General features: G+C 39.0%; 1 protein-coding gene across 5 annotated transcripts in view; it reads right to left on the bottom strand.

Annotated features, from left to right (window-relative positions):
• Positions 1-23941, bottom strand: part of TAB3 (TGF-beta activated kinase 1 (MAP3K7) binding protein 3) — an 80667-nt gene that overhangs the window by 10233 nt on the left and 46493 nt on the right. The window contains exons 2-6 of one of the 5 annotated variants that reach the window (XM_034754785.1): positions 18561-18749; positions 8609-9740; positions 8291-8428; positions 4252-4412; positions 2078-2171 (exon numbers count right to left, since the gene is read on the bottom strand). In XM_034754785.1, the coding sequence (XP_034610676.1) occupies positions 2078-2171; positions 4252-4412; positions 8291-8428; positions 8609-9740; positions 18561-18662 (1627 nt within the window). In that variant the 5' untranslated portion in view covers positions 18663-18749. Of the gene's footprint in view, positions 1-2077; positions 2172-4251; positions 4413-4643; positions 4706-8290; positions 9741-18560; positions 18750-23941 lie in introns of those variants that run through there. The other 4 variants (XR_004643692.1, XM_034754793.1, XM_034754779.1 and 1 more) reach the window with 4 other exon arrangements.

Below are 23941 nucleotides of genomic sequence, written 5' to 3'. Positions count from 1 at the left end.
CAACATTAGTTACACTGTCTCTCTTCCTCTGCTTTGTCTCATTTCAAAAGGTGGAGCTCTTAATAAATTGGTAGAGGAATGTAGTGCAAACCTACTGTAGCTGCAGATGCAGGAGAGAAAGGGTTGTAAATAGGAGCTGCTTCCAGATTGTTGATGAAAATCAGTTTGGAGTTAAGTGAAGATTAGCACTCATTTCTGAACAGTTCTCTCTGTTCATACCCTTTTGGGTATGAATCCCATGGTGTTTCTGTTCTTCATTTTCATTTATCCTGTGCAGTTTCACTGGTCTTTCACATTTCCTATATTCTCAGCTGGACCTGGCACACAGGTTTAATTTTGTGGTTAGCAGTGATTGTATATATGCCTAATTGTGAATTTGACACCTGTCAATCCCATTTCAGTGTCGGCGTTCTGATACATAAATTATTTTAAATATGCTCTTTTATAAAATGGGATCACAGTCCCCACAGAGAACGAGTTGTCTGTATACTGTGGGAATCTGTTTTTCAGTTTGCTCTGAATGTTTTGCAAGTTGTGTCCTTTGCTAGAGGACATTCTCATTCCATATTCTTCTGGTCTCTTTTTTTGCATGTTTCTATGGATCAGGTTTGAAACATCTAGATTTTTTTTTTTTTTAAAAAGGGGGGGGGGTGAGATAAGATTCTGTTTGCTCTGCATGGACATTCAGGATCTCATGGCATCTTCTGTAAAAATTGCCACTGGATCTCCTAATATCCTTCCCAAAATTTCATCTCTGGCAGATGGGCTGGATGAATTTCAGTGGTGTTGGGTAAAACCTCCTACTATGAGTTGAGCACCTTCAGGTCCCTAAGAAGGAACTCAGCAATCCAGAAACTACTCAGCAACTTGCAGGATCAAGCTCTTAGAACATGACTTAGATATAACTATTTCTTTTAAATGGACTGATGCTAAGTCATTCGGGTATTGTTACCAGTTTACATTTGAGAGGTAGTTTATTTGCTCAGAACACAAGTGTTTTGTTCTAGTCATCTGAAAGCTTTCCTCTCTATGTTTATTTCATGTTATGTTCTTTCAACCTTTTTCTGGATCAGAGGTTTTCCCTGCATATCTCCAGTTTTGCTTTGTTTTCATAGGGCAACTTCTATTTGGACAGCAAAGTCTATTTCAGTGTGTTGGATTGCTTCATAGATAACTGCAAATGCAATTTCTTTTTCAGGACAGAGCTTCTAGGGTGAAGGCCCCAGAGATTTACAAAACTGTTTTTGTAATACATTTACCACAAATTTCCTTAGGAGTTTTTGAAAGCATCTTTTAATTAGAATTATTTGTATTTGCTGGATTCTTGGTTTTAAACCATGTCGAGTTGCATCACTTTCAGGGTCCTTGGTGCTAGTTCTTCTAATTCTTATAGACCTCATTTTCCATTCTTTTTCGCTAACGTCAATAGTTTGCCAAGCAAAGGAACATGTTAAGATACATTGTTTAGTTGGTATTACTTTCCTCTTTCTTGTCCTAGCCTAGAAATGAGACAAGATTTAGACCAGACTTTTTAGACTATAATCACTATGGTCTTTTTATCTTGTAAGGCGGGTCCATGTGTCTTCAAAATACAGATATGGCAAGTGTGTTCTCAGTCTGAAAGTGGCAGATGTGACACTGCAAGAGCACACGTAGCAATTTATTTACTACACTTTATTTAGTGTCACAATAAGTCACAGCAAAGAAATATGTTTGCAGCAACAATGAATATATCATGAACTCAAGAACTTGAGTATGGAACCATTATCAAGATATGCCCATTTTTAGATTCAACTATCTTGACAAAGTTCTTTCAAATTGCTATGTACAAGTAATTACTTAATTTAATTTGGGCCCACTTTTATTGAGAATGTTATTAACAAAAACCACACTATCCAACCAGCTTAAAACTGACAAAGAAAAAAAGACAGGTTGTGTCTTTCATTCTGAAGTAATGACTTGATATCAGTAAAACCCAGCTTTGATAAAAAAGGAAAAGAAAAAGCCAAAGATCTACTCATATTTAAACACATACCACATTAAAACTTATGTGTTACAAAAACAATCAAGTCTATACCTCTAGATTGAAGGAGGTCAACTTCTTTCAGAGTACAGTCAACATTTATCTGGAGCTGTCTATTCAGGCTTCTCAATCTGGTCATTTCCTCAGGCTAGTAAGAAAGGACCCAAAATAGCAATTGTAGGAAAGTCAGCATCAACTCTAATGTAGATATAACAATGTTATTTGTCTCATATGTTAACAGGCCCTATTAATAATGTTACCAGGGGCAGGGTTGCCAATGATGGGTAAGTGCAGCTGAAAAAAATATCCATAGCGAATGTTAACATGATTTCAAGGGAAATGTTTAAAGATATTTTTAAAATGAGTTATTCATTCGGCATTTTGGCGATAAATAAATGTATACACATTAGTTTTAATACTTACCAGGAAGAAAATTGTGCTCGGCTTTTAAAATTATCAAGTTACAAAACCTATGATGGCAGTTACAGTACTCCTATACCCTTAGACCAGATGCATATTGCCTTGAGAATCTTTGAAAGGTCAATGACCAAATTTTGTTGTCAGTTGAACTGGTCTAACTCCGAAAAATCAGTGCAGTTGTTACCCCAGAATTTGACATTCCTGTATGTACCCCAGAATTTGACAGTACTGCAGTCAGCAATTTTGTATGTTCCGCCACTGCCAGCTGAAAAGCTAACATCACATAGTTAGGAAAATCTTAGGCCCTAAGAAGCAAGGCCAAATAACTGCATGTTTGCAGTTTTGCTATCAAAATAATAAATATAAAATAAATAATAAATGTATTATTTGGACAGCCTCTTTTTCTTTAAGTGCCTCTAACACTTTTGACATGTACATTTTATTGTTATAACTAAAAATGTTTTTTTAATAAAAATAAGGTTTGCTAAAATTAGGGGTTGTTATGGTGACCCACTGAAGTCACTATAAACTTGCGTTTTGTTTAAAGTTAGCTATAAATAATTAGGTAAAAAAATTTGCTTTGGAGCAGTCCAAAGAAGTTTTCTTTGGGCAAGAATCTGGCATCTCCGGCAGTCAAACAAAAGAGGGGACCTCCTAAAGCTAATCCTTTAAAACCATTTCGTAACTTCAGGTAAATATAAATGCTTTTAAATGCTCTAAACCTACTGCAACAGCATAGGTATGTATCTGAACTTAAAATCTAATAAAAATAGTTTTAAATAAAAGCACTCTTGCTTGCATCAATCATTTATCAAACAAATAAGATAAACCCCCGTTAATTTATTCCTAATACTACCTAGAAAAAGATACAGTAAAGTTACCATTGCTTTGGGTTCCAAAAAGCCTGGGCAATAGTTACTTCAGATTTTTATCCTTATAAACTAAAAGCAGCATCTGACCTCTAGTTTATGTTAATATTAGCAGCTGCAAATCAGGAGTTACATTTCCCTCCCACCTCAAGATGAAATGCGTTACACCAAAACTTTTAGCCCAACATTTCTCAACTGTACAATGCTGCATAGACTGGATAGTGGGAAGAGATCAACTGATCCATTCCTGACATTTGCATATATTAATGAAAGTAGGTATCACGATACATATGGACCTGTCTATACCAGAAAAACTACTCATTACTAACAGCAGGGATTAACAATGATTACAGCTAAACTGAGGAGAGTAACTCCCATTTAACATACTTGAGACTACCCGGGTGTGACCAGCCAAGTGAAGCCTTAAGTGCCCTCAGAGCTTCCACACCAGAGGGTAAAAGGGGGGAGGTCTAAGAAGTACAGATATATTCCAAGCAGTGACAGTAGCCTGGCATATTGAAGCTCCTTTTCAAAAATCTGTCCTACATACATAACCAAACTGTGCATGCCAAATCTTAGGTATAAAATCTAGACTTCCTCATTAATTTTCTCCTAGGCATTCACAATATATTTGAAAGCAGTCATCATTCTGGGATACAGAAAAGTAAACACATATAGGTTTCACTGTGTGCACAACAAAATTTCTGAAAGTGTAGCCCATATGTGTTTCTTAAAGTACCAAATATCTGTTTATTTCAAAGGAAGAACTGATCTTGCAGACAAACCATAAAGCAAAGAGCAAAAATCACTTGCCAATTCAAAGAGTTTAATCTCCAAAATATCTTATGACACACTGTACTTTGTAAGCTGCTTGCATGAACAATAATTGAACAAGGGAGCTTAAAAAAACCCTGATGTTTACAAATACAAATTTCTTACTGTTGGGATTGAGGTCGTACAGTTTACTCTTCTAAGTCGCCTCTGCATAAGATTGTGCTCCATGCTATTAACTTCAGTTTTCAGCCGCTCAAGTTCCTCTTTCTCAAGCTTCAGTTCTTTTGCTAACCTCTCCATCCTTGCTCGCTGATGTAATAGCAAGGCTAGAGTAGTATAGGGAACAAACAGTCAATATAAAGCACTTAATTAAAAAACAGAACTCTTAATTTATGTGTAATATACATAAGTGACCTTTCCAAAATAATAGGTGAGCATAAACATGCAGCCACATATCAGTGTAAAGATGCTTCATGCCAACTGAATTATAGTTTAGGACAGTAAATTCTTCCAGAATAAAAATAATGTTTTAGGCAGTAATTTGAAGTTCATATTACCATTTTGGTCACTGCTTCTTTTTTTGTATTTGGTCTTTCTCCACTCAAAAATACAAAGGCACCTGTACAAGGAGAGAGCTTCTCAGGATGAAATAGCAACCTAATTATACTACTACTGCACTGTCAAGAATAAATACCAGAGGCAAGAATTAGAGTCTGAAAGACTGCATCAGAACATGACTTCACAGCTGCTGTGTAATAGTGTCATCTGATTTCTCAGAAGGCCTCACGTATTAGTCAAGAGCCAAACCTGTATTGATTTTTGCAGTTCTATTAGAGACTATACAACAAAGTTTTTAAAAATTGCTGTTGCCCTTTGGAACAGTAGAAGGTTTAATATCCAGTATTATAAATTCACCAATGCTCACAGGCAAAACTAACGAGCAAGGAGAATCCCTTATTAAAGGAAGATAGACATAAATTAGTTACATGAATCCTCATGTAAAGACCTTCAGGACCTTTAACTCTATAGTTAAAGTTGAGCCATTCCTTCTAAACCTTTTTCAGTCGTTAATAACTTCCTCAAAAACTTATGCCTTTGGAATGAAATTTGTCATGTTCAGTCTCAAGTTAACAAGACTTTTGCTGTCATGGGTTCCTGAGGTAGCTGGTGAGCATAAAGATAATCCGACTTGCTAGGAATAAATATTCAATCTTCTCTGACAGAGACTAGACAGGATTTTCCTCAATATTTTACTTTAATGTCAAACAGGAGTAGTTAATACAGGTCACTGGTCTGAGGTTTCGCACTTTCTGATCTACTTGTTTTCACTGATGCTCAAATGAAGAGGAAAGATCCTTCTTGACAAGGACAATTGAGCGGGGAGGGCAAAGGGAAGAGATTTACTGTTGGTATTCAGATGGGTAGACTGTCTAAGTAATGGGTTTGCCAGCAGGTTATTCCTATGTTTCTACTGTGAAATAAACAGAAAAAAGGAATGTACAAGGACACACTACAGAAGCCTGTAAAGTGCTATTACATGCAAAGCACCTGCAGTCTCTCCTCTTCCTGACCTCCATTCAATGCAAACAGAAATTAAAAATGTTAAACAAAACACTGTATGAAAAATAAAATTATATACTAATTGAAAGAAAGGAAAAAACTCCACAGATGGAGCTAAGAGCAGACATGACAGATCCTACAGAGGCAGGAGAAAAAACAGAGAGGAAGAGCCAGGAGCATAAAAATATGGTATTTTTGTTGGCTGCCACTTTTCTACCTGAAGCAGAAATGCTAAACTTGGATTTTGCATGGACCCTCGCATGTCAGAAGCCAGTAGCAATACAGGGATTGAAAACAGGATATCTTATTAAATAACATTAAAGCAACAAAACCAGCAACAACCTTTCATAAAAACAATGCGTCTCAGTCAAGAGAAGAGTTTGAAAGATCATAATTACAGTATTAATTTTAAAAAATTCACAACAGTAATGATACATGGCTCACCAATTCCTGGCTTTATATGCTCATTCATCATCCAGTTTATACCTGACATATACAATGCCCTCCCATATGTGCTGCATCTTATTAGGCTATATCATCATGCAATATAATATATCACACTAAAGAAAAAAATCAGTAGTGATTTATATATTTCTGGACTTTTTCACCACGGTAGAGACTTATAGAAAAGTCATACAAATTAATTTGTTGTCTAAATTAGCAAAATCAGAAGATTTTAAGTATATTCCTCTTTAAATCTCAGTTGTGCTACATAAGTGTGTAATGTAAGTTTGCAGAGACTAAATATTATTGCTGTTGATATTTATATTGCAGTAGCACATAAAGCCACTATTGAAGCCCCAATATATAGGAAGATACAGTTCTCTGCCCCAACGACCATACAAACCTAAGAAACTCAACTGTCCAATTGAAGGAAACTAACTACCAAAGAAAAAAGAAAATAGTATCTAGGGGGAAAAAACAGGGTGCAAAAAAATTGAGCAGCAAATAAAACCTTACTTAGCAAGTAATTCTGCAATCCAGAACCCATTTTTTGTCTTACTCACATGAAATCAGTTATATTTTTCCTACACAATTGAGTTAATCTGTGGAACAGTGGTTACTCTGCCAGTTATTCAAGGTTGTCTGGAACCGCTAAAGGGCACGCCATGAGAGAGTGTATGGCCCCGGCAGGTAGGGCCGGTATGGCAACGCTGCCTAGAGTAAATACTAACTGGCTCCACCTCACTCCTACTGTTCTCTACCATTCACAAAGTTTATTCCTGCCTGCTTTCAGTCCAGGAATCAGCAGGGGATGCTGTGTGCACAGAAACAATCTGGTACAGAGCAATTTCATGTTAAGAGGTTAAAGATAGCTCTGAGGCGACAGGGGAAATGAGGGCCCAAATACCGCAGGGTAGAGTTTGAGAGGTGAAATAATGTGAAATAGGAATAAAATGAAGTGAAAAGAAAGGATAGGAGGAGGATAGAGGAAAGGCAGATAATCTCATCTCATTAGAAATCTAAGTATAAAGTAGACACTTTGAATAATTGCTGCTAATTAGCATTATGACAATTATAGCTGACTGGCTTGAATGTTTGCAGACTAAACTTTCTCTGTGCAAGTGAGTTCAAGTATAACAACCAGGTTTCAAAAGCTGCAACTCTGAAGAAAGCACTTTTCTGCTCAAATGTTTGGGTAAAGTTTTCACCCAATTCTCTTTTACTTAAGTTGTAATTACTTGGTATTTGATATTAGGGCTCTCTCAAAGTATTTGCTGCCCCTATCCATATAAAAACAAACCACCAAACAACCGTCTTCTTTGCAGCCAAATCCTGCCTAAAAACCATTTCTGCCATGTCAGTTATGATAAATTAACGTTTTTTAAAAGCTTAAAATAACTGAATTATTCTACATTTAATCAAGATGTGGATTCGTCTTACTGTGCAACCTTAATATTTTATCCCCTGACCGCTTTCTTTCCTTATTTTTGTTTATTACCCTGGCTGGCTTATTTGGTTTTGCCTTGGTACAATGTTTTTGCTTTTGTGTAGCAACTAAAATAATTTTGTTTATTAAACAAATAAATATATCTGTTATAATTTATTCAAATGTATTTTATTCAAAGGACAAGAAGTAAAGGGCTTAATCTGCAGCAAGGGAGATTTAGGTTAGATACTAAGAAAAACTTCTAACTATAAGGGAGGCTGTGGCTTCCAGGGAGGCTGTGGAATCCCCATCAGTGGAGGTTTTTAAGAATAGGTAGACAAACACCTGTCAGGGATAATCTACGTTTCTTGGTCCTGCCTCAGTGCAGGGTGCTGGACTTGATGGCCTCTTGAGGTCCCTTCCAGCTCCACATTTCTATGAGTCTATGAAAATTATCTAATCTGTATTTAAATATTTAAACAACTTGGTAAATGAACTATACAGAAAAGCATTTGCCTTTGTTAGTTTTAAAATACAGAACTTTTCAGTTTCTTCAAATGTCATCTTGTTCTCTTATGGGACAAGATGATTTGTATGGCCATTTATAATAAATTAGAATTTGACAACAATCTCTCATCAATTCATATTTTCCATGTTACATTTTAAAAACTAGTACATCAAAATGTCTCAGATCACACAGGCCAAAAGTTCCTCTGAATAGGTTCAATTTAATTTAATTTTTTAAAATAACAGTTGACAGTTCAAGAAATTTACCCTGAGTATAAGCGTAGTCATCTGATCCAGAACTGGAACTCCTCTGGTATTTATGGATTCCTTTTTCTCCTCCAGATCCTGGTATTACTGAAATGGGCTGAATAGGTTCTGGTGCTGCAGAACGCTCCTCTTGGTCCACTAAATTTAAAAGATTCTCAGTCTGCGCTCGACCTACTGTGATTTTAAATACTGTTGAGTTTGGCTGAGATACCATTACCCGGGGAGACTGTGTTAGTGGACCTGTAGGTCCAGTTGGTTGTGTGTAGGTAATATATAATGGATTAACATTAAATGGTGGTTTTGGTTGACCTGACATACCTCTTGAAGGAGAGCCTGAAGACGGATTAGTGGCTGCATACAGCGCGTGCTGGTTTCGTTGAGATGGCTGATTATTTATTGGTGAAGGACTTCTATTCATTGCAGTCCCAGGTCTTTGTGGTGGCTCAACTGTAATTTCTATCTTGTTCATAGAACCTTTGGATAAGCTAGGTCCATAAGGGAGATAAGATACTGAGTGACCACCCTGTTTTTGATAACTTTGGGGTGCTTGTTGATATGGATGGGGTGGAAGAGTTGAAGGACTAGGAGGCATAAACACATGTGAACTCTGATGACCTAATTGGGTAGGCTGTACCTGATGCTGAGGAGAGCCAAAAGGAGAAGGACACTGAGATGCAGGTGGTGATTGATAAGCTGGCTGAGGAATCTGGGGCTGTTTAGGAGAATACTGTGAAGGTTGGTAGTTCTGTTGATGTGGATAAACAGGTAGCGGGCGTGGAGTATAATGTGGAACTGGGCCTTGTGGAGAAGAGTGCCACTGTGCATTCTGAGGAGTCTGTCGTCCTGAAGAACTTGGAGACGTCTGCCTAATATATATAGAACCAGGAGTCCCATAAAGATTGCTTGGAATCTGTGGAAGAATTTGTAGAGCCCTGGGTACTGTTTGTCCAGAGGGGAGGTTTTGCGATAATGTAACAGTAATGGGATTTGTATTGTACCGAGGTATGTGCATATATGTAGGAGGATGAGGGCCTTGCATAGCAGATGTGTTCATTCCTGGTGGCATGGAAGATGGCTGTTGAGCTGGTTGCGGTGGAGGAGTAGCTGCATTTCTATTCTGGTCATTCATGAAAAATGGATTGTAATTAGAAGAAGCTGCCACAACAGCTGGAGCAGAGTGTGGTTCTTGAACTAAGCATATCAGCTGTTTACCTGCTGTGCATTGTGGCTCAATATGTCCATCGCTTGAGCTATGTACCAGTGTACGACCACCGTTAAGTTGAGCTCCTTCCCCTGCATGGTAGCTGGTATGGGGATGAATACCCAGGTTAATGTGCAAAAAGCGATTCCTGTTCATTCTGCTGTCATCAGGGCTATGGTACTCCATATATAAGTATTTGTTGCTCTCCTGCTCAAGGACTCGACAACATGCTTCAAGGTTGTTGTTGTTCTAGAAGAAAGAATTGACACCAATTATCTTCAAATTACATTAGTAACACCAATCAGTATATTCAACTGAAGCTCCAATTAAGCCTAGCTTGAACGCATTTTAGGGATAACACTTCACAGTAGCCGGCATACCTATGACTCCTGAAATAAATTAAAGATAATCCCTGTTAGACCGTGCTATACAAGAAGTATGTGGCTCATGTTACTTACAGTGAAATCTTATGATAACATTAGCTACTGAGTGACCCACATAAAATGTAGCAAGTCCAAGTTAGGGGAAATAGAATTTGGTAATGGTTATAGATTTGGCATTCATTCCTGACCAGTTTCTGTTTCTTTAGAAAAGGATGTATGTATATTTAACACTATTTCAAATGAGAAAATACTACACATTAGAACTATTTCACAGTTTGAAACTCTGAAGTGTTCAAAACAACATTTCAAAGTGGTTTAGCATATTCCAGCCATCCAATCTCCATGGTTACTGAATTTGTAATCCAAATACTCATCTTGTTTAACTTTGGTTTGCTCTTCCCATTAGCTGCAATTTAAAATAAACCCCAGCGTTAAAAATTTTATTGTAAAAGTGTGTTCATAGTTCAAATGTATTCTGTCTAACCTTCCTTGCAACAGGCCTCCCCTGATTTGTGTCCTTTATCCCTTAGCCTAATCCACTTCAATTTACTCTTTTGATCACCTTCCTCTTTCTAGAAAATAGTTTCAACGTAGCAAACAGCCACAAATACTCACCAGGACTGAGATGTTTAATACAATATACAGAGACTTGGAAGTATTTTCTAAACAGAGTTTAAAAACTACTTACGAATAGTCTGAAAATAGTGCATATTAATATTTTACTATCAGTAATGCAGATTGAAATCTGTCCTTTGTGAAGAGTGTTGTTTAAAAGATAAACTACCAATATTCTCTATCAAATTTAAAAAATGAAATCTGAAACATTTTGCCCAAATTATTAACTCTTACTGGTTTGGCTATCAAGTAAACTAGAAAAAAAAGCCTTTAAATACAATTAAGGATGCTAAAACAGTATACTTACCTATGACAGTTTAGAAAACCCAAGCTCTTAAAAGCAAGGAAAAGTTAAAAATACAATAAATCCTACATTGGCCAACTGATAAATATATAATTTAGAATCTTTAAAATGTTTAGAAATTAATAGCCATTTTCCAGTACTCCTTATATTCTGACATTGCATCTTCAACTATTACATTTTCTTTAAAATAAATAAAAAAGCATGCTGAAAAAGCTTGTGCAGCCCTCAGAGGAATGAAGACTCCAAACCCCTTCAAATTTCAGGAGGGGTATAGTTTGGACTGCACATCTTGGGCCTGAATCTATGCAAAGTTTTGGTTCGGAGTCAAAAACAAAAGGGGATTTTTTCCCCACTTTAGTTATGGCCAAAGTGTTATGACAACAGATGTTCTAATGATATCTTGGCCCAAGATAATAGGAAACACATTAGAAAGTCACTCAAAATTGTAATGGACAGTGGAAATGTTGTGATTGCTACTATTTTTCACAGAAATCTTACATTTTCCCCCGCATTTTTAGAACAAAATCCAAACAAAAGCTGTGATTCAGCCTCAAATCCAAACCCTAATCTAATCTGTACCTTTAGTCACATTTGACTATTTCTGACCATATACATTTTACAAAATTGATCCCAAGATGGGTATTTCTACAGCATACCACAGATCTCAATAGGTCAAAAATAAAATAGTTATCAGGCACAAGTAAATGTATAGATTCATCAAGTTCTCCTCTGCCACCGATGCTACTTTTTTGAATGACTCCAGCACTAAGGAATCAATGCTAATTAGTAAGGTGTTTCACTTGTTTGATTAAGAGCCATCACTGTAATCTCTTTATGATGCTTACTGTCTTACGATAGAATATATATATATATTCTATCAATAGACTTATGAGTTACAATTAGCTCTCCTACTTAGGTGATCTGCGAATGGTCTAGGCAAAGTCATCTTTATTCTAGCACTATATTTCGGATGACCTCAATAATCCGAATAAGAAGGATGTACAGCATATTCTCAGCTAAAGATCTACTTCTCTCTCATCTTTGGCCCTGTGAAGTCCAGCCCAGTTCACATCTTTGGCTCTGACACATCGCATCATGCACCATTCTTCTAACACCAATTTCCACGTCTGTATTTTGCTGGATAACAGAGCTGTCCTAAGTGGCAGGTAGTACAGAATTAAAGCAGGGTCCCCGTGTTCCAGCCCCATAATTAGAGAGGGCACCAATGCAACCGAGAGCAGTATCAGACACCAGAGAGCACAGGCAATTGCTGCCAGACACCCACCTACTACCTAAGCAGAACGCAGTGAAGAGTCCATGACGCCCTCAGGTCACATAACATAACAGACACGAGGGGGAAAGATGGCAGCTAGGAGATGTCCCATGGAACACACTATCATCTGTCTTGAAAGACCCCAAATTTTTGGTGTATCTGAGACTTATATAGTTTTAAATATTTGGAATATGTGGTGTGATGACAGGTCAGCCAATGACTATTGGTTCGTTTGCCTTTTTAATTCACATATTGCATAGCCTTGTGCCAGGTCTACATTACGGACTTATGCTAGCACAACTATGTTGGTCAGGGCTGTGAAGAGGTGTGATCCCTGACTGATACAGCTGTGTAGGCAGAAGTCCCAGGTGTAGGCATAGTTACATCAGCTGTGTTTTTACTGGCATAGCTTATTTCAATCATACAGAGTGGTTTTGCATATTGGTACAAAGAGCAGCTTTGCTAGTATACCTGCAACTATACCTACAATGCTTTGCATACAGATATTCCCATACTGGTAAAATGCTCCTAGTGTGGACATGGAAACCTTTTATATACTTCAAAGACTATAAAATAAAATGTTGGAACATGGTATGTTAAAAAGAACCCTTTATTCAGATGTCCAGAAAGTGTCTGGATACTGTACTTCAGAGACACAGGGGTCCTTTAGCTTTGACAAGTTACAGACATTGGATAGTTCAACATGGTTCATCCAAGTAATCTACTTACCAGTACAAAAGAAAGGACTACGTCAGAGTAAACAGAAAATTCTGTATTACAAGAATATCCTGCACTTCTTATCTGAAAGCAGTTCAGAGCTATGATGGGTGGAGATGTATTAAATCATAATGTTATTATCCTAATAGGTTCCTTGAAAGTTTATCTTTCCTAAGAATTGAAAGATCTATGGAACTCATTACAGAATTATAAAACTCATTTTAGGTTAGTCTACAGACTGATACAGTGATTGTTATTACTTCTAAATTGTCTGATTATTTCTTATTCCTTTCATATACATTCATGTGTAACTGAGGCTGTGACTAATGCTCTGCCAGTCTAACCCTACAGGCCAGTAATTTCCCACAGCTTTGCTTAACTAAAGACGTAGAGGTCTATTATTTTATTATATAAATAAAGGGCACTGCCTTTACAGATAGATATTAATACACTGTTTAAACAACATTAGCACTGTGATTAAAAAAATCCAGAAAGTTCAAATCACAGCTGACACTCTGTCCTTTAATCACTTGGTGGTGCCTTTTGTCACATAGTTGACAGGCATTTTAAGATTAGTTATATTAGGACTTAGAATTTCATGGCTTTCAGAGCTTTATCTGTAGCAAATGTGGTGAAGTCTTCCATAAATATTGATCTCAGGGATGATACGGTATTGTGATAACACTGAAGACTGCACCAAATAAATGTCTAATGCCGTACATATAGTGTATATACAACTCTAGCATAGGTAAAGTGCTCAGATATTCCCAGACGCAACATTCTTCAGGCCAGGAATGCTCTTTGCTGTATTTCTTTACAGCACCTTGCACAACAGGATCGTGACCTTAACTCCAATCCAGGATATAGAATGAACCCTCTTGGGTTCTACTGCAATATAAATAGTGGTGATGCCAACACAATAAACACATTAAAAACACAGAAGTGGTTCGTTGTCTAAACTAACTAAGAATGTTCGGAGGGGTGCAGCGGGGCCCGAGCCAGCCCTCACGGGGGGAGGGAGTGCCACCCACTCCTGTTCCGGCCCCAGCTCTGCTTCGACCCTGCCCCCAGCCTCGGCTCGGTTGCAACAGGTAAGGGTAGCAAGTCCGTCTCATCCAAGTGGGAACAGTCAATATGAGGTGTGCTCCTTTTTGTTATTTTTAATAGGATTTTTGACAGTAGAGCCAATGGGAAAAGGCATACAGGAGGTCCTTGTCCCATGGAAGGACAGCATCGCCCAGGGAGTGCTTCCCCATCCCTGCTCTATGTATTGTGGACATTTCTTGTTCAGGCAAGTAGTGAACAGGTCTGTGGCCAGTGTCCCACCTTGCTTGAAGAGGTCATGAAGTACTGCTGGGTACCATTCGTGGACATGTGGAAGTTGCGGCTGAGATGGCCTGCTATTGAGTTTTGTGTTCCCAGAAGGTAGGCACTAATAGTGTGACATTGTGGGAAACGCACCAGTTCCATAGCTTTAGTGCTTCTGCACTGTTTCGTTGTAGTAAACTCTCGTGAGCAGAGTCCTTGAAGGGTGTTGGGGCAGGGGAGGTAAAGTTGAATGGAGTACCCATTGTGAATGATTCCCATTCATCTGATGTTATACGTTCCCAGGTGCTGCGGAACATAGCAAGGTGGTAGTCAAATGGGCGGGGTAGGTTGGTCAGCTGCAGCGGCTAAGGGGAGTGGTCTGTTGACACCTCGACCAACACGTCAAAACTGATGTTTTGAGGTGGCTGGTTGTGCTGTGGAAGGCTGGGGCCTGATGGTTTGCACCTGAAGAATCTAAATTTCTTTCTCTGAGGTTTGTAGAAGCTTTGAGTTGGGTATTGGGAGGTATGGAATTTATGTTGAGGGTGCAGACTAAATTTTCTCTTTTGTACATGCATATAGATCCCCTAAATGACCGGAGAGTAGCATTGGAATCTTTAAGGGTGTGGAGCAACGCGTCAAACTTTTCAGCAAACAACTTGGTGCCTTCAAAGGGAAGGTCTTCAATGGCTATCTGCACCTCTTTAGGTAATCCAAGAGGCGTAACCACAATTCATGTCACACAACCACTACAGTGAAGATGGACTGGGCCACTGTATCAGCTATATTGAGGACTGACCAGAGCGTTGTTTTGGCTAATAGTTGCCCTTCCTGGATGATGGTTCAGAACTGGTCACACTCTGCTCTAGGATCTGGTCAATAAAGGTGCTGAGCTTCGAATAATTAACAGATATTTTGCCATTAATGCTTGATAATTTGCATTTGAAATTGCAATGTGGCAGAGGAGTAGGCCTTTCTCCTGAAGAGGTAAAGGCTTTTCCAATCCCTATCATAGGGGATAGATCTCATTTGGTGCTGGCAACCCCGGGAGTTTACTGCATCCACAACGATGGAGTTGGGGGGAGGGTAGGAAAAAAGGGATTCAGTCTCCCTAGCTAGGACAATGATTTTTATCAGCCCATTTACACGTAGGCATTACTGATGCTGCAGTTTGCCATATAGTTTTTGTGGGGTCCAGGAGAGCCTCATTGATGGGGAGGACTATTCTGGAGGACGAGGAAGAGTAGGATGTCAAGAAGTTTGTGGTGAGTATCTTTTTCCTCCCCCAGGTGAATCTGCAGTGTGTCTGCTACACTTTTGCCCAGTCCTGGAAAAGCTGGAAATCATTGGCTAAGCATAGTGGCAGGGGCATGATTGCCTCATCTGGAGAGGAGGAAGAGATGTTGGTTCTCAATGCAACCTCCTCTTTGAATCTGCCCTCTTCTTCCTCCGCATTCTCCTCTAGAGGTTCAGTGGCTGAAGGAGAACATCTCAGGGGCTCACAGATGTAGCTGGAAGCCCAAGAAGCGTATGATTGATATGATGCCCATGGATCCCAGTAGGGCTACTGGAGCAGTGGGATAGAGCCCAGTGGTGCCCATGATTGGCTATACCATGGTGTGGTGGAGCAGGCTGATGGTATGCCTGAGGAGCCCCTTGATAACAGGCTTCATAGAGAGTATGGAAGGAATAGGGATTAGAAAGTAGAGGTGCCTGGCAAGGTACCAGAGAAGACTTGATATCGAAGCTCCAGTGCCAAGAAGGGGAGACTCTGGTATATTCGATACACTGAGCTCTCTTGAGTGCCGGAACTCCTGCAGTCGGGGATCTCACCAGTGCTGGATGGCTCACGGTTGACTGTGCCTATGCCCATCAGGTCTTTAGGCGCATCAACGATACCTGCCGCTCTAGACCATCGTGAGCTATGGGTACCGTGCTTGGATTGCCTCTGTGCCAACAGTACTGATGATACCGAGCATGACTGAGATCTTTTATGGCTAGCTCAGGGCTCACTCTGGGGACTCACAGCAATCTCTTTAGATGTCTTACGAGAGGGGTCCATGGCTGATTTCTTCAACCCTTAGTCCCTGGACGTCGAGGGCTGCAGAGAAGACTCATTCCTTCTGGGTGTCTCCTAGCATGGATCCAAAGATGACTGGAGGGCTGCCTCCATCAGAATTATCTTCTGTTTCAATTTCCTGTCCTTTCGAGACCTGGGGTTAAATTGTTGACAAAGACCACAATTCTGCAGAATGTGGCCTTTCCTGAGGCAGCGTACGCATCAAGAATATTTATCTGCCACAGGGATGGCCTTCTTGCAAGAAGAGGCACTTCTTGAAGCCTGGTGAGCTGGGCATATCCTGTTGGGGGAAGAGATCCCCAACGAAAAAGGGTGGGAAATTGAAAGTTTTTCTTTTTTAAGAGAAAATAAGGAAAAACTACAATTAAGACTGAAAAAGACTAACTAGCTACAAAAAATGTTAAAGAAAAGAAGACGTTAACGATTTCAAACGGACTGCTGATGGTTCCGACTGTAGCCAGAGGCAGCTGAGAAGGAACTGAGGGGGGTTTAGCCCGCACATACTGGTTAGCCTTATGGTGGGGCACAAAGGGAGACAGCGTATGTGCAGGCCTAACTGACACGGATACCAAATATCAGAGGGGTAGCCACATTAGTCTGGATCTGTAAAAAGCGACAGAGTCCTGTGGCCATGCGTCTGACAAAGTGGGTATTCACCCACGAAAGCTTATGCTCCAATACGTCTGTTAGTCTATAAGGTGCCACAGGACTCTGTCACTGATACCAAAGTTTTCCAATCACAGCACAGGGATACAAGCACACCTACAGTGAAGCACCCATAGGGACACTACTCGAAGACGAACGATTGTTTCTTTAAGAAACATGGCAAGGGCCTTACTGCTCATAAAAAGTTTGGTCTTGTGAAAAATCCAGTAACCCACAATTTAAATTCAGGTATGAGGGCAACACGGTCTACACTGAATGGCAGAGGAGAAAAAAGGAGTTTTCCACTCTCACATCCTGAGAGGACAGAAACTTGCTCAGCCAGAGGGAATACCTACTTTCTTGTACAAAAATATATATATAGAAAGTAAACTGAGAAAGTTTGCTGTTCTCCAAGTGCCTGTTGTGACGAGTTAGATCACAGAAACCCCCTTGGAAACTGCCAACTGATGTGCCAAGACTACTTCTGCCCCAGCTTTCCCTGCCAACCTGGGAATCCAGCAACCTGTCTTGCTGAGCCAGACACGCCAGTCTGCTCCAACACAGACCCAGAGTCTGAACCATGTGCCCCAAAGCTGCAGACTTAACGGAAAGCAACTTGAGAGAAGTATTCCTGTCTTTAACACTCAGATGCTCAACTCCCAATGGGGTCAAAACCCCAAATAAATCCGTTTTACCCTTTATAAAGCTTATACAGGGTAAACTCATAAATTGTTCGCCCTCTATAACACTGATAGAGAGATATGCACAGCTGTTTGTCCCCATCCCCCCCAGGTATTAATACATACTCTGGGTTAGTTAATAAGTAAAAAGTGATTTTATTAAATACAGAAAGTAGGATTTAAGTGGTTCCAAGTAGTAACAGACAGAACAAAGTGAATTACCAAGTAAAATAAAATAGAACACACAAGTCTATGTCTAAGAAACTGAATACAAATAAAACCTCACCAGTTCCAGTAAGCTTTCTTTTACAGACTTGTCTCCTGCTAGTCTGGGTCCAGCAATCACTCACACCCCCTGTAGTTACTGTCCTTTGTTCCAGTTTCTTTCAGGTATCCTTGAGGTGGAGAGGCTCTCTCTTTAGCCAGCTGAAGACAAAATGGAGGGTTTTCCCAGGGGTTTAAATAGACTCTCTCTTGTGGGTGAAGACCCCCTCCTCTCTCTTATGCAAAGTCCAGCTCCAAGATGGAGTTTTGGAGTCACATGGGCAAGCCACATGTCCATGCATGACTCAGTTTTTACCAACCAAGCGACATTCCTGTGAAAGCTCAGATGTGGATTGGCATCTTCAAGTTCATTGTTAGCTTAAGTGTTTTTTTATTGGGCACTTAATTTGCACTTTTCTCAAGAAGTTGACCAAATGCTCTACTAGGCTAGTTAAAATCAAGCAAGTATGCAGCCAATATTCCTAACTGCAAGTACAAAAATGATACATGCATACAAAGAGGATTAATAGATTCAGTAGATCATAACTTTACAGAGATATGTTAATGGCCTATGTAGCATAAAACATTCTAGTTACGTCAGATATACATTCATAAGCATATTCCATAAAGCCTTATGGGGGGCATCGTCACACCTGTTATCCTTTAAAAACTTCAAAAAACCCAGAAGACAACTGTGAAATTGAATTGATTTCTAACTCTTCTATTACAAGGGGGTTCTTTTTATGCTACAAGGATAAATGGTAACTGTTACTATGCTATTATATTCTGCTGCAGCGTACCTGGAGCATGCACTGAGACACCACCCCTTCTGGAATCTCAGGGAAACGTTGCCGGAGGTCATGGAGTACCTGCACATCAAGTTGCTGACTGCCCTGCGCCATGCCAGACTGATGTTGTTCTGGGATTCTCAAGAATGGAAGTCAATAAGTCTTCCAGTGGATATGATCTTCTGATGCTTCAGGCATTTTCTATTAAGAAAAACAGACAACAATGATCATATTTATTAAATATATCCTAATTCATCCAAAGTAAAAGTGAAGCTAACTTCCTTCTCCCTCGACCAAATGAAGTTTGTGTATAGATGACCTGAACTGTTTTCTAGATTCACAGATTGAAAGGGGCGTGGAATAAACACACGAGTTGAGTCATGAATTTCTAATCCCAGATATGCATTAGACTCCCTCTCTGACTTCAGTCTGCCTCAGTTCCCCAGTTGATAAAAAATTGGGTTAATATTTATTTCTCAAAGACATTTTGAATAGTTAAAAGTTTGTGGTGTTTGAGGATATGACATACTATACAAGGGTTCATTCATTATTTTAGTAATAGAGCTATGTTCTAACTGACAGAGTAAAAGTCTAGGTGGTGCAATTACCAGTAGTATTTTAAATTATGTATTTTAGCTAATACTTAGATCTCCCCAACTCCCACAGTGCACGAACACCACCACCTTTAAATATATACCACTAACTAAAATTAGACAGCAGCTGTGGACATCAGATAACAGATTTTGCAGCTCAGGTCTACAACTTTCTAACACAGTATCTGTTTAGACACTTCAGTAGTTCAGGCATAATATGTACCCTACCTTAAAACTGCTCAAAATACAGAGCAACGTTCTCTGGATTTAATCTCGTTCCTTCTCATATCATCCACTAATTAGAAAAAAAAAATACAGCCACTATTGTTGTGACATATACAGGAAAATAATTCTTGCTGACTCAAGCAATTAGCCATCATCCAATCTTGCACACCAGGAAACAAAGCCATGTCTGCTTCTATTCCATTATATTAAAATAAAAAATATATTTTCAAAATAGAAATAGGTACAGTCAGTAGGAAAAGAATATTTTCAAGCCTTCAAGACGTGAGCATCCATTCAAGATACCATCGGGGAAAGAAGAGTGATCAAGTGATTTTAGGATTACAGTAAGTATTTATCGTGGGTATTCATAAAACATTTATCACCTTCATATTTAAATACAGAGAGAAGAGTGTCTACTTTTGTGTCAGGATTCTTTTACCTAGTAGTATTATAACAAGTAGCATTTGAGCCAGAATAAGAGTGTACATAGGACACACATACCTCTTGAGTAAACATGGTTTGCCCATTAAGACTCATCAACACAATACTAGCCTGAAGTAGCTGAAGTCAAAATACCAAGCCAAGGATGCCTTCTACAATTCTGGCCAGAAAGTAACCCTAGCAATATTAAGTACTTACTATAGCTAAACTTCAGCATACTTTACAAACATTAACTAATCCTCAAAGCCTTCTTGTGAGGAAGTTATTATTATCCTCATCTGACAGGCGTGGAAAGGAAACAGGGGTGTTCTATAGCCTGGGTTGCTGACTTAATTCTTTGCTCCAAGTAAGATTATGCACTTAGCAGCACAAGAAAATTCTTCTGTATGTTTCCAGATTTCATTATGAAACTATCATACTTTAGGGTGGACAGTATCTTGCATGTGCTGTACAAGCCAGATTTGTAGACAATTTTGTCCACACTTTTAGCCTTGACACTGTTAGCATGGCATTAAGAATGTTAAAACCCATCTAGATGGGAATCTTAATTGAAAGTAAATTGCACGAGCATTTGCTATCCACCTCAAAGGATTCTCAAGACTGAATTAAGCTTCTTCCCAGGCCCCTCAAAATTTCAATACTTCAGTATAGCCACTTAAGCAAGAGACTATAAATTGAATCTTACACTTTATATTGCACATCATATTTTGGCAGCTATAAAGTATGTATTTATAAAATAATTACTTCAGTTGTAGCAATATTCACTCCAACTGTTTGATTCTCACTGTTTTGGTATATCTGATTTTGAAGCATGAACTTTTCAACAGAAAACGAGGACTTCAAAACACATTCTGCGAAACACTGCCACACAAATGCCAGTATCATTCCACAGTGAAAAGCTTAGTTGAACTGTGCAGAAATAAACAGACTATATAGTCTATTTTATTACTTATATTTGTACTGCATAAAAAAATATTTAAATGCATTTCAGCAACGTTATACTGCTGAGATAATAGATTCTTCCCAAGCATTCTGAACTAGACAACAACTAGTTTCTTGTACTATGCAATGGTCTTCCTGGTTGCATATATGGCTGTAACATTTGGTATGATTTAATTAACATGTCTGATCAAAGGTGTGGAGAAAGTGTGTAAGGAAGTATTATCTATCCCTTCACATAACACAAGAACCAGGGGTCACCCAATGAAATTAATAGGCAGCAGGTTTAAAGCAAACATAAGGAAGTACTTCTTCACGCATGTGGAACTCATTACCAGCTGATGTTGAGAAGCCCAAAAACGCAGCTGGGTTCAAAAAATAAAAACAAAAAAAATCTCACGGAGGTTCATGCTCTGGGTGTCCCTAAATCTCTGACTGCCAGAAGCTGGGACTGGATGACAAGGAGATGGATCATTTAATAAATTAGCCTGTTCTGTTCATTCCCTCTGAGGCATCTGGTGACAGCCACTGTTGGAAGACTGAATACTGGGCTAGATGGACCACTGGTCTGACCCAGTATGGCCGTTCTTGTATTCATATGACTATTTTATGTGGAAACTGCCACTTTTGGCAACATACCCAGACCTGAATAAAAAAATTATGAAAAGGCATAAACATCTTTTCATGAACGGATGAGCTCTTCATAGTTAGACAACAGAGACTAACACATTAAACCAACTACAGAGAAAGGAACTGTGACAGCTGAAATGCTTTAACACATAATTTTAATTAAATTGCATCAGGTTAACTTGGTATAAAATGTTTGAGTGGACAATGTCAAACTGTTTAAACTGAGGTTTAACATATATTCTGGCCTACCCACATTTTGTTTAGACCAGGACAAACCTTGTCCATATTGAATGGCCAACGGCCCTGTCTGAAGAGTTATCCTCAATATAGAACCATATTTCTAGGCAGGATTTAAACCTAGATGTGTTCAAACTGGGTTATAACACCGTTCATTGGGCTCTGAATAGATAACTAAACTATGTTTAAAAACTGGTTTAAAACTATGCTTTAGTCCAGTTAGAAACTTATGCTAGAAATTTTTAACCCAGTTTGGCCAACGCTGAAGACATCCAGCGATGACTAGTGTTGACCTGACAAGAGAAATTTTTACCACCATCTCATCTAGGCAAACAGTAGACAAAAATGGTAAAAACAGCTGAGTGATTGCACTTTCTTCAAAGGCCAATAGTGTGTTCATTGACGGGCAGTAGCTAGTAGGGGGATCCTCTAAAAGTCTCCAAACCTGATCTCCAATTATCTCTATATGACAACCGCCACTTACCATGCTTCAGGAAAAGGAGTAGCATAACTCTCAGAAAAGAGGAACTGACTACAATCGGGGGGAGGGATGGCTCAGTGGTTTGAGCATTGGCCTGCTAAACCCAGGGTTGTGAATTCAATCCTTGAGGGGGCCACTGAGGGATCTGGGGCAAAATCAGTACTTGGTCCTGCTAATGAAGGCAGGGGGCTGGACTTGATGACTTTTCTGGCTTTGTTTTCATTTTCTTTATTCTCTCCCCCTTTCCTGCTTCAGTTCTCCTGAGCTCTGTTTACTTTTGTTTCCTCTTTTTCTGTCTTCATTCTTTTTCTTTAAAAACTTTTTTTTTTTTTTTTTTTAAACAGTCTCAGTTGAAGCGGGTTCTTCCTTCATCTCCGTTTATTTAGTATTTCTGCCCTACTTTCCTCCTTTTGGTTATCTTTTCTAATAATTTTTGCTCCCCTATGTTGTTCACTTCTTGCTCCTCATTTCTCTGTTTTATAAATGTCTTCTCTGCCTGCTCCCTTCCCCTCCAGTTCTGTATCTCTCTCCATCTTCATTCATTGGACTTTCATTTTCTTCCTCAGGATCCTAGATTCCATTTCCTTCCTCCGAGTCCTCCTTTCTCTCATTCCACTCACAGCAGTAGCATGGCACCATCCACTCATTCATTTCTAATTGTCAAAGATCTCTTACATTTTATTACGATTAATGTGATCCCTGGCTCTATTCACATATAGAAATAACAGTAGGTATGTTTCAGGGAGAACATGAATACCAACAGATATATCAAAGAGCACTGACAGAAAGAAGTTCTGGGGACTGTGTCACTGTGCTACCACGGAATTGGGTACCAAAAGAAAAAGTAGTGGCTTGTGACTCTGATTTGGATCCTCCGATGCAACAGGCAATAATGGAAGTCTGGCTCACCCTGCTGGTAAAGTTGGGGGGGAGAGGGGCATAGTAATCATGCAAAGCAGTATCTCTTCATTGAGGCAAAGGTACCACAAGCCAGCCTTTTCAGCTCTTCAGCTATAAATTAGGAGAAGGAAAAGGTGGAAGGGAGAAGAGTGGAGATCAACAACCAACACATCAGATATGTTCTGTAAAGTTTCTGTAATCAAATTGATTCCAAATGTTTCCTGAAGGTGCTACAAGGTATGCTAAATTTACTCTATTAGCTGAGACATCAAAAAGTTATGGTACTCAGCAATAACATGATGATTTGTTAGTTTGAAATTGTTTAATCAAATTTGAAATTAATTTAAGCATTCCTTCATAATATAGGGAGCTCGAAAGTTACTGAGTTTAATATAAAATGGGAACAACTGTTGCAAGGATGAATTATGTTTAGTGCATTTTTTTATTATTCAAATATGAATTCAGTAAAATTGTCATTGTAAGAGACACTTCCGTGGAATTCTTGTGTTACTGTTGAGCAATGTCAGTTTGGTCATATTACCGAGTGCGACTTGTGATTTAAAATGTGTTACTTTTACCATATACTGTAATATCTGCAGGATGTTTTGTTTAAATTGTAGGATTTTTTTAGGGGCTAATTAAGGTTTTTCCCCATTGCAATCCAATTCTGAACATTTTTATGTATTTATAGTAAGGATACTTAATTGTTGTCAATGTATTAAACAATTTTGATAAAAAACAAAGACAGATTTCATAGGGCCCTATATACAAGGAATTATGGATAGTCACTGATGATATGCTTTAAAGTCTGCGACCAAACAGGGAAAAGCAAGTTCTCTCCTAGACAGGAGAAAAGGTAGCTCTCTACCTTTGTATGTAAATTAAGCAGCAGGGAATCAAAACAATAGAAGCGCCATTTCCATATGAATCAGCAGGGGGATGGGAAG

This window comes from Trachemys scripta, chromosome 1, assembly GCF_013100865.1.
Source record: "Trachemys scripta elegans isolate TJP31775 chromosome 1, CAS_Tse_1.0, whole genome shotgun sequence".
In the NCBI taxonomy this organism is placed as follows: domain Eukaryota; kingdom Metazoa; phylum Chordata; order Testudines; family Emydidae; genus Trachemys; species Trachemys scripta.
This window is presented reverse-complemented; position numbering and strand designations above follow the sequence as displayed.